General features: G+C 40.9%; 1 protein-coding gene across 1 annotated transcript; it reads right to left on the bottom strand.

Moving 5' to 3' along the window:
• Positions 1 to 7,168: 7,168 nt before the first annotated feature.
• LOC104656380 (olfactory receptor 8B12-like) lies at positions 7,169 to 8,152 on the bottom strand. Its single transcript, XM_010355979.2, has one exon. It carries the CDS (start codon positions 8,102 to 8,104, stop codon positions 7,169 to 7,171), a length of 936 nt encoding a protein of 311 aa, XP_010354281.2. The 5' UTR covers positions 8,105 to 8,152.
• Between the last annotated feature and the right edge of the window lie 3,324 nt (positions 8,153 to 11,476).

Raw genomic sequence — 11,476 nt, 5'->3', positions numbered from 1 at the left:
TGATTTTTAGCTTCCTTGGATTGCGTTTCAATGTACTCCTATAGCACAATGACCTTCATTCCTATCCACATTTTGAATTCTATTTCTGTCATTTGAAGCATCTCAGCCCAGTTCGGATCCCTTGCTGGATAGGTGATGTGGTTGCTTGGAGGAAAGAAGGCAGTCTGGCTTTTTGAGTTGTCAGGGTTCTTGCACTGATTCTTTTTCATCTTTGTGGGCTTATTATCTACCTTCAGTCTTTGAGGTTGCTGACTTTAGATGGATTGTTTTTTCCTTTTATCCTATTTGATGACCTTGACGGTTTGATTGTGGTATAAGGTGGATGCAGCTGACAGGTTTTCTATCTGAAAGATTTTAGGGGGCCAACTCCTGTGTGCTGTAACTCTGGGGGACTTGTATTGTGCCCCAACTTTGTTTTCTGGCTCCTTATGGTTAGTAATCCATTGCACTGGTTGCAGGTGAGGTGTTCCTGGACTGCTGGTCACTACACTCTGATGGGTGGTGTCAGCCAAAGCATTTCATAGTGCAGTGACAGTATGATCTGTCTTTGTTCACACATGCCAGCAGCAGAGGTAACGGCAGCTGCAGCAGGTGTTCACCCTTGCAGGTGTTCACCACAGTGGCAGAGGCAACATAGCCAGGGGGTGCAGGGGGCGGGCCTTGCTGGCAACTGTGTGCACAGTCACACTGGAGGTGGTGTTGCTTTGGGGGTGGGGAACTTGTAGGCACAAGTCTGGGTGCTTCCTCTGTGACCCACAAGCAGTAGTGATCACTCAGGACAAGGGAGGATCCACTGTTAGCACAATGGTGGGGCACTGGCGGGAGTAGGGTTGACTGGGTCTTTGCTTCCAAGGCTCTGTCTGCAAAGGCAGTCAGGGGATGGCAGGGCAGACTGCACTTCTGCACATTGGCAGGGCAAGGAAAGCAAAACCTGCCCATGTAGGCACTCACCAGCAAAGTAATGTGGGGAGTTGTCATGGGCCTGACGGAAGCTACCATATGAGGAGAGAGGGAGCATGTGGACTGGTGTGTGGCCATAGAGGCTGCCCTGTGGGAGCTCTCCACCAGTCAAACACAATCTGCTAGTGCAGAAGCTATGATGCAGCCCCCACGGCACCTGAGACTGCCTCGCAGGCAGGCACAGCCAGGCTGAGGACCCAGGAGAGGCCAGCAGCCCAAGGGTTGCTCAGGTCAAACCAGCCCTGTCTGATGGGCAAGACTGCCCTGCAGAGTTGAGTAGTCCTTCTTGGGTTAAAGTCTCCCATGGGAGTAAGTTGAGCCTAGAGGAATGGCTGTCCCTGCCCATGCTCAGCTACAGATACTCCCACACCAAACCCTCTGGGCTCATTATCTGGCTTGCTGCCCCCACCACTTCTCTAAGCAGCCCTCCCTGCCAACTAGAGTGTCCATGGTGGCCGAAGGGCCTCCTCCTGCTGGGGTTCAAGAGCCCTGTGGTGAGAGCAGGTTGTTCCTTGCCAGTTCAACTCATTCATTCCCCTAGAGCTGTTGGGGGCCAGGAGTGAGTCCTCGTGCAGGGCAGCCTCATGTGCATTCCCAGTTTTCTTCCTCTTCAGCCCAGCTTCTGTGTCTTCCCTCCATCCACCCTCAGTGCCTTCCCTCTGAAGATCTGAAGGAGCACGCCAGTCATCTCAGTCCCTCAGTAAAAGGTGCCCCACCTGGCTGCATCTAGTCAGCCATCTTGCCCTCTTGCTTCCATTCATGTTTTTAAAATATTCATTAAATCAAGGAATGATGGATACTTCTTTAAGATGGCAAAATATATCAATTTCAGCCCAAATACAGCAACTGAGTTTGAAAACACTAGTGTCAAAACCAGGATGCTTACAGCCTTCACTGTAAGCAATTATTTAACATTGTATTAAAGTTATTAGAAAATGCAGTTGTTATTATAGTTATATTATATAGTTATAGTTATATTATATAGTTATAAAATGCATTGTATTAAAGTTATTAGAAAATGGGAAAGAAATAAGAAGCATAAGAATCAGAAGGGGCCGAGTGTGGTGCTCACGCCTGTAACCCCAGCACTTTGGGAGGCCGAGGCGGGTGGATCATGAGGTCAGGAGATCGAGACCATCCTGGCTAACACAGTGAAACCCCGTCTCTACTAAAAATGCAAAAAATTAGCCGGGCGTGGCGGCAGGCGCCTGTAGTCCCAGCCACTGGGGAGGCTGAGGCAGGAGAATCGCTTGAACCCAGGAAGCGGAGCTTGCAGTGAGCTGAGATCGTGCCACTGCATTCCAGCCTGGGCGACTGAGCGAGACTCCACCTCAAAAAAAAAAAAAAAAAGAATCAGAAGGGAAAATTTACAGCTGTCTTTATACAGAGAAAATTTATTATGTATTTGGAAAGCCTGAGAGAATCTATGGAAAAATCTCTACGAATAATAACAGTTACATTACAAAGTAGATAATTAACAGAGTAATACATAAAATGCATATATATAAGTAATACTCATATCTAATGAAAGATAAGACAAAATAAAGCAGAATTCCCAAGCACAATTATAATAAGAAATATGCAAAACATAGATGAGGAAAATTATGAAACACGCTTAGAAGATATTAAAGCAGACCCCCAAGACATGGAAAGACATGTCACAGTTTATGATTGGAAGCCTCAAGATCCAAAGATTTTGATTCTCCTTAAATTTACTTCTAAATTTAAGATGCAATCTTAAATGCATCTGTGCAGCAAATATGCCATCAGGTTTTTTTCTGGAGCTAGACAGATTCATTATAAAGATGATGGTTAAACATGAATAGTCAGCAAAACCCTAAAAAAGAGGAACAATATGTGGGAGGTTACCCTCAAGATATGAAAACATAATGAAGCTTCTACAGTTAAAGTAGTGTGATATTGGCTTATGGGTAGATAGATAAATAGACCAATGGAACAGAATGGAAAAGCACAGAAATAGCCCAACTGCCTTTGAAATTTAGTACGAGATAGAGGCAGGAACTCAAAAGTAGAAAAAAGAGGGACTATTTAATAAATGACAATAAAATAACTGGATAACCATAAGAAAAAAGACAAAGTTGGATCTATTCCTTACATGATACACTGGTATAATTTCTAAATAGATGAGACACTCCAATGTAAAAGAATGACATCATAAAAATATTGTTAAAAAATGAATTTTCTTCATAACCTAAGAAGCGACAAAACACTTCTAACTTTGATTAAAATACCTGAAACAATAAAAGATTAATACATTTAAGTTAAAAAAATTATATCATGAGAGAAGTAAAACACCAAATCACAAATTGGAAAAAAAAATACATGCAACTTACACCTCAGGTAAAAAGTGATTATTCCTAATATACTGCTCTCTTAAAACTTGAAAAGATCAAAATCCCAATAGTTAAGTGGGGAAAAGGTAAAAAAAAATAGACCATATAGGAATACCAATAGCCATTAAAAACATGAAAGCATCCCCAATCTTTCTCATAATAAGAGAAATGCAAAAATAAACAACACAAAAACTGTTTCTCACCTATCAGGTTGGAAAATTTGAAAATTCTGAGAAGATGCTGGGTTGGAGAGACTATAGGAAAGTAGGCACTGTCGTTCACTGCTACAGGGAATACAAATGCCTGTTCTCCCCAAAATGATACACAGATTCGAGACAATTCCATTAAAATTTCAGAAGGTTATTTTTGTTGGACTTTATAAGTTTATTCTATAAACTAATATGGAAATTCAAAGGACCTAATATAGCCAAAACAACTCTTTAAACGGCAAATGATGATGGAGGACTTACACTAACTGATTTCAAGAATTAATCTAAAGCTACAGTAATCAAAACTGTATGGTATTGCTCTCAAGATAGATAAATGAAAGGAACAGGAGAGAACAGAAACAGACACACACAAATAGGATCAGTTGAATTTTAACTAAGATGAACAACTACAGGAAAGTTATGTGCAAAAAAATTATTATTATTATAGATAATAATAATTAATAATCCATGCCTCACAATACGTACAAAGATAAATTCAAAATGGGTTACAGATACAAATGTGAAAAAAATACAAAAATTCTGCAATAAGGTGTAGGAGAAAATCTTTTTAACATTTCTTAAACAAAAAGTTTTGGATATAACAACAAATCTACAATTCATGAATTTAAAAAGTGATACATTGGACTTCACTAAAATTAAGAACTTCTGTTAATAGAATTAAAAGATAAGCCATGAACTATTTGAAAATTTAAAATTTGATAAATGGATATTAGGCTTATTACCTGCATGACAAAATAATCCAACACCAAAACCCAGTGACACATGATTTACCCATGTAACAAACCTGTACATAAACCCTCTGAGCCTAAAATAAAATTTGAAATAAAAATAAAATAAAACTTGATAAAGGACTTGAATCCTTTTTTGACTCAAACCTTTTTGAAAACCACTTGGCAGTATTTATAAAAACTAAATATTATGTCTACCCTATTATCGGGCAAGTCCACATCTAGTTATATACCCAAAAGAAATGTTTCCATAGTTCAACCAAAATACATGTTCACAAATGTTCATAGAAGCTTTATTAATAATAAGCAAAAGCTGGAAACTAACTGTTCATTAACAGGATAAATAACTGTATATTCACATAATGGGATACTACACAAAGACAAAATAATAATGTTAATCTCTGCATACATGCAACAATACAGATGAGTATCACAGCCTTTATGTTGGGGAAAAGAAACCAGAAACAGTACAGTGCATGTTGATATGAACAGTGGCTAGCTCTGGGAGTGGGCGTTGAGAGAGGGTAGTGTTCACTGGGAATGAACAAGAGAAAACCTTCTAAGGTGGTTGAAAGCATTTTACATCTTAATCCAGGTTGTGGTTACACAGGCACATATATATGAAAAATTTCAATGAGCAATACACTTAAAATTTGTACACTTTACTGTAAGCTAGCCTACATTTTATAAAGGTAGTGTCTACTTTATTTTATTACTGATATTGGACTGCATACCCACCACACCCACCCCACTCCCAAATTATAGGTCCCTTGGATTCAGTGGTCTGTTCAATCCCATCTAAACCACAATCCCGCCACTGTACACTAATTCGTTTCATTTCACCAACATTGAATAGAATCATCGTAGTGCAAACTAAACATTTCTGCAAACTTCCCTTATTTACCAGTAGAAGGAGACTTCCCTACAGAAAAGTTCCTAAGTAAAAATATTTCCCTAGCATTTCACTTATCATTGCTTCTCAAAGAAAGTTTACCACTCCTGGTGGGTTCAGATTCTTTATATACAGCTATATTTCCCTTTACATAATATTGGGGATTTATCAGCTTATCTAGAGAGTACCATTGCATCACCACATGTCCCATTATTGAAATATAATGGCTTTCTGCAAGGCCTGAAAATTTAATATCAATTGTCTCTTCTAATAAGCAACTACGGCCGGGCACAGTGACTCACGCCTATAATCCCAGCACTTTGGGAGGCTGAAGCGGGTGGATCATGAGATCAGGAGTTGGAGACCAGCCTCGCCAAGAGACCAGCCTGGACAATATGGTGAAACTCCATCTCTACTAAAAATACAAAAATTAGCTGGGTGTGGTGATGGGCACCTTTAATCCCAGCTACTCAGGAGGCTGAGGAAGAAGAATTGCTTGAACCCAGGAGGCAGAGGTTGCCGTGAGCCAAAGATTGCGCCATTGTACTCCAACCTAGGCAACAGAGCGAGATTCCGACTCAATATAAATAAATGAATAAATAAATAAGCAACTGCTTGGTGATTCCCTGATATGTGCTGCAAACTATTTTCTGCTCTGTTACTTCCTCTAGACCAGTGTCATCCAGTAGAAAATAATGCAAACCATGTATATAATTTTAAATTTTCTGGTACATATATTAAAAAACTGAAGGAAAATTATTTTAATGATATATTTTAACACAATATATCCAAAATGTTATTTCAACATATAATTAATATAACAATTATCAATGGGGCCCGGTCTCAGTGGCTCAAGTCTGTAATCCTAGCACTTTGGGAGGCCAAGGTAGGTAGATTGCCTGAGCTCAGGAGTTAAGACCAGCCTGGGCAACATGGCTCTCTCTACTAAAATACAAAAAAAAAAAAAGATTATCAATGGGATGTTTTATATTTTTTATAATAATTCTTCAAAGATCTAATGCGTATTTTATACTTACATTGCACACTTACAGTATGTATCAATATGGATGATCACTTTTCAAGTGTTCAATAGTCATGCACAGCTAGTCACTACCATATTGGATAGTGCAGCTCCCAATCATCTCGAACTACATACTTCTCCAGAAGACCTCTAACACCCAAGTTAACCCTTGAAATGAAACTCCAAATGCTGTCTCTGTTGGTCTTAAAATAACATACGACACCTCCACCCAACATCTTTACATCCCTTTAAATTTTAAATCTCTCCCTTGGAAGTTCTAAACCATTAAACTAGTTCTAAACCCTAGGGCTCCACTCACCAAGTCGGTGGGCCCCACGCTTACTTCTATATGAAACCTAACATACTTCCCACTTACCCATTATAAAATTCATCAAACACTGATCTTGTCATTTTGCCAAGACCACCTCAACAAAACGTTTCACCTCCTACGTTCTTGCAAAAAGTGATACATTAAAATTATCCTGTGAAAAATAGCATGAAATTACTGTGAATATATTTAGAACTTAAATTGGTTAGGTCAACTAGCATGTGAAATGAAATCTTCCAAAAAGAGATGAGACAATAAAGAATAGCATAAAGGAAAACAGTGTGGATTGGGATTCAAGCTGGGACTCCAGTCCCAGGTCTGGCACTAGGTAATTTTATGTTCCTGGGCAAATATACAAATACTTCTGAGTCTCCAATGTGTGGTGTATTATATAAAGGGGAAAGATAAAATTATTCCTAAGTCCCATTCAACACTGAATATTCCATAGGTGTAGAAACTTCTTCATAAAACAAGGAAGAGATGGGGGTGAGGGTGGGGAAGAATAAATCCACTCGGAAAAGAGAGTTAAAATTTTCTCTGTATACAGAATGGAAAGCACTGGAATCTTAGATTCTTCATTGAAAAAAATCATCACAAAAACAATCTGATTTTAAAAAATGCTAGTATCTCTTTTCTCAGTTTCTAAAATTTTTTTTCAAGAAAAGCTTATTCCGGAAAAGGTTCTCTTCAGGGCAAGTTTGACATCCTTATTCCTCAGGCTATAGATTAATGGGTTAAACATGGGCACCACAATGGTATAGAACAGGGAGGACACTTTCCCCTGGTCCAGGGGTAAAATGGAAGGGGGTTTGAGGTACATAAAAGCTCCTGACCCAAAGAAAAGAGAAACTGCAATTACGTGGGAGCTGCAGGTACTGAAGGCTTTAGACCTGCTCTCAGCAGAACTAATGCAGAGAATGCGGGAAAGAATAAAACCATAAGAGATAAAAATGACAACAATGGGCACCCCAATGCCAGTGGTCACAACAATAAAGATGACCAGGACATTTATGTAAGAGCCGTTGCAGGAGAGCTCAAGAAGGGGAAGGATGTCACACATGTAGTGATTGACAAGGTTGTCTGCACAAAAGGTGAGAAACACTATATTTCCTGTATGAGCCACAGCTCCAAAAACCCCCATCCCATAGACACCCAACAAAAGGAGCAAACACACCTGGGGAGACATGGTGACCGTGTACAACAGTGGGTTACAGATGGCCACGTAGCGGTCATACGCCATCGCTGACAGGATGAAGGACTCAGAAAAGACAAAGAAACAGAAGAAGAAGAGCTGAGTCATACACCCTGTGAAGGAAATAATATTCTTCCTTGAGACAAAACTCATCAGCATTTTGGGAATGATGGCAGTAGAGAAACTAAAATCGATGAGGGACAAGTTGAAGAGGAAAAAGTACATGGGAATATGCAGGTGAGAGTTGAGCCCTATCAGGGTTATCAAGCCCAGGTTCCCCACCACAGTGACCATGTAGAAACCTAGAAACAGGAGGAAGAGGGGGATCTGGAGTCCCGGCTGGTCCGTTAAGCCTGCGAGGATAAACTCTGTCACGGAGGAGGAGTTCTCAGCAGCCATTCTCTTCTAGGAAGAGCTGTGAAGGAAAAAGTCACTGAGAGAACAAGAAAGAGAGAATCCCCCCCTTCTTAAGAATGACATTAGGGCCGGGCGCGGTGGCTCAAGCCTGTAATCCCAGCACTTTGGGAGGCCGAGACGGGCGGATCAGTAGGTCAGGAGATCAAGACCATCCTGGCTAACACAGTGAAACCCCGTCTCTACTAAAAAAAATACAAAAAACTAGCCGGGCGTGGTGGCGGGCGCCTGTAGTCCCAGCTACTCGGGAGGCTGAGGCAGGAGAATGGCGTGAACCCGGGAGGCGGAGCTTGCAGTGAGCTGAGATCCGGCCACTGCACTCCAGCCTGGGCGACAGAGCGAGACTCCGTCTCAAAAAAAAAAAAAAAAGAATGACATTGGAGCAGAGAGATTATTGAACTTCAAGAAGGTATTTCCTCATTCCCTTGTCTCTGTTTTCACCTTCCCCAAGTGCCTTTAGCCATCCTAGTAACTGTCTGAGGGTGACATTTGCAGAGTGAAGGCTGATGTGACTAAGGAGACAGTCAGCAGGGTTGTGCTGGGACAACCCTCCAACCCTCGCCGTGGCCCTCTCGCTGTGTACTTCATTTCCTCTACAGCCCTTGATCGAGTAGGTAAAACCGGCGGCCCTTCTCTGGAGAGGTGGGAACCGCTTGACCTTTCCAGACCTTCTACTTTGGGGTCTGTACTAGCTGGAGCAGTTAGATGACGTTGTATTGTCCACAGTCTTTACTGGCATGGCTATGGAATTAGTATAGGATAATAATGAAGGAGTAATTGTGGAACGTTATTCATTAAAGGCTAAGAAAAAAGAAGAGAAACATTTACCAAATGTATCTGAATGCTGTGTGGCATTACGACCATCACCATTGCACAAATGAGGATAGCAAAGCTAAGCCACTTGCACAAAGCCCCAGTGCAAATGAGTTGCAGCAGCAGGAAAACTCCGTGGTCTGGCTCCCCTAGTCTGAGCTTTTAACCACTCTGCTGTGGCACCCAGTGGCTCAGACAGGCACTCACTCCCTTCAGCTTGGAGCCACAAGGCTGCTGTCTACTGCCTCTCTCCCATCTCTTTTGCAGAAATCCAACTGGCCTTGCTGAAAAGAATGTGACAGCTTGGAGTCCAGACCCCTACTGCTTCTGCTTCTCCACTTTGAGGATCAAAGCCTCCAATTTATCTTGGTTCTTTTGCTGAGACGAAGAACCCTATCTCTGATTGTGGCTTTGCCCCGAGGCTTCTGCCCAGCTTCCAGAGATGACACAACAGTCTTTCCTAACACCATGGATAACAAGCATCTGAAGAGCTTTATTCTGGAGTAGAGACCTCAGAGTAGTTACAGGCTCTCTCAGGGCCACTGCCAGAGACCAAGTTCCCTAAGGAAAAGGAAATGTTTATTTTCACACTTGATAATGCTCCACGGGGCTTTTAATGACCTGATCTTTCATTCAGGTCACATGGTTTTAAGCACAATTTTTCTTGCTACCTTGTATTGAGAGCTTACTGTGTAGCAACCACTGTATCTGACCCAGCACCTTCATACAGACACCAAGGATCCAACAACAATGTCCAGACGATTTTACCTCATGTATTTCTCACAGTACCTTCATAAATTAGACATGTAATCTCCACTTTGAAAGTGAGAAGTACACGCAGCCAATAGATTCTAGAATCCTGGTCTGTCCAGCTCCAAATGTCACAGGGGCAAGGGACTCTGCTGAGCTTCTTAAGCAATCACAAGACACTTAATGTGCATAACTGACAACACCCAATTTTGTCTCCAGACACCAGAGTTGGCTCCTCTAAACATTGTCAAAACCATTTTCAGGAGAGGATCTCATTCATACAGGGACTAATATAGTTTCCTGTGGCAACTGGCCTTTCACACCCCTAACCAGGGGCTTTTGTGCATTAAGGATGATAGATTTCATAGCCAAGAAATACATCTCTATTTGGGGAAATTAGCGCTTCAGTATGGCCACAGGTTAGATATGTTTTTGATCCTGCTTCGATGGCAGAAATATTCTTGGAGAAGTTATAAAATCTTAACACAAAAGCAGAAGTCCATCTTCAGGCAAGTTCAAGGGAAACCACCACACACAAGCCTGTGTGTTTGTGAGGAAGTGCACACATGTCAGTGAAGACTTGCTCACTCTCAGCAATGAGGTTGCCTCATCTGTCGCTATACATGTAGAATTGTCCACACCCCGGAGTGACCCTAATGGATCCCAATCCCAGTCTCAGTCCCACTGCACAAAAGTTACAAAGGGAGAAAAACAATTCATTAAACAAAATGTACGTAAATCCATAAAGCAGGCTTTCCTTGAGATCCAAGTGCAAAGAATACATTGGAGGTTCTCTGGAAGCTCTATGGGGGATTTTGTCTGTTACTTCAGAGACAGTTGCCATGACAACTGCATTTCCAAATGCATCTTTGGCAAGGCTTCTCTAAAGCTGTGTTACCTGATGACTCACTTCAGTATAAGCAGCAAGTAAAAAAAAAAAGAAAAAAAAACCTATCTGAAAATTTTTTTCTTCTCGTATCTATTTCTTACTTAAACTGTGTATTATACACATTACATTACAAAGCATGTGAACATTTACATACAATAAAATATCTTTACATATGTGTCTCATGCATGTGTGTTAGCGCTCAGACTCCTGGTAGATCATCAAGTGGTGACCGTATGGCACGGGGTCAATCACTAAACTTACTAGTTTCCCAACCACAATAAGAAGCACAAACCTGGACAGAGAGGAGAGACAGCACTTGAAATAGTCATTTCAATAGACTTTAAATAGCCTTAATTAACTCCTGAGAAAGAAGACAAAATTAAATTCATCTAACACCAGTCATATAAGTCTGCAATGTCCTTAATGTTAAATTGATTTAATAAGTGTATGTAGCATGTATAGTAATATGCGAGGTCAGGGATACAAAAGGCATGGTTTGTGCCAGAAAGAAAACACCTCTCATATTGGCTCATCTTTCTACTTCTGTCCCTTCATATTTCACATTTACCAGGATTCAATTCTGTGCCTTTTTTCCATGCTTCTTCTGCTTCCTTAAATTCTCAGTGAGTTACTTTGTTTCATGGCTTCAACAAACCCTCTATATGGATGACTGCCAAATTTGTGTCTTTAGTTCTCAGTTTCCTGTTAAGCTCGTTTCCTGTGTATCCCACATTTATTTTGGATATTTCTAAGAGGCTGTTCTCCAATCATCCCTGAACTTGAGTACAAAGATAAGTATACGACTCTTTACCCCAAAAGTAAATGTCCGCTCAACCATTCCCTTTATTTATTTGGCTGTAATCGATGAAGAGAAAGTAGAATGTAGAACTTATAAAGTTAATCTA

The sequence above is a fragment of the Rhinopithecus roxellana genome, chromosome 15 (genome assembly GCF_007565055.1).
Source record: "Rhinopithecus roxellana isolate Shanxi Qingling chromosome 15, ASM756505v1, whole genome shotgun sequence".
Classification (NCBI taxonomy): Eukaryota; Metazoa; Chordata; class Mammalia; order Primates; family Cercopithecidae; genus Rhinopithecus; species Rhinopithecus roxellana.
Note: the sequence above shows the minus strand (reverse complement) of the source record. Positions and strands in the feature narration are given on the sequence as shown.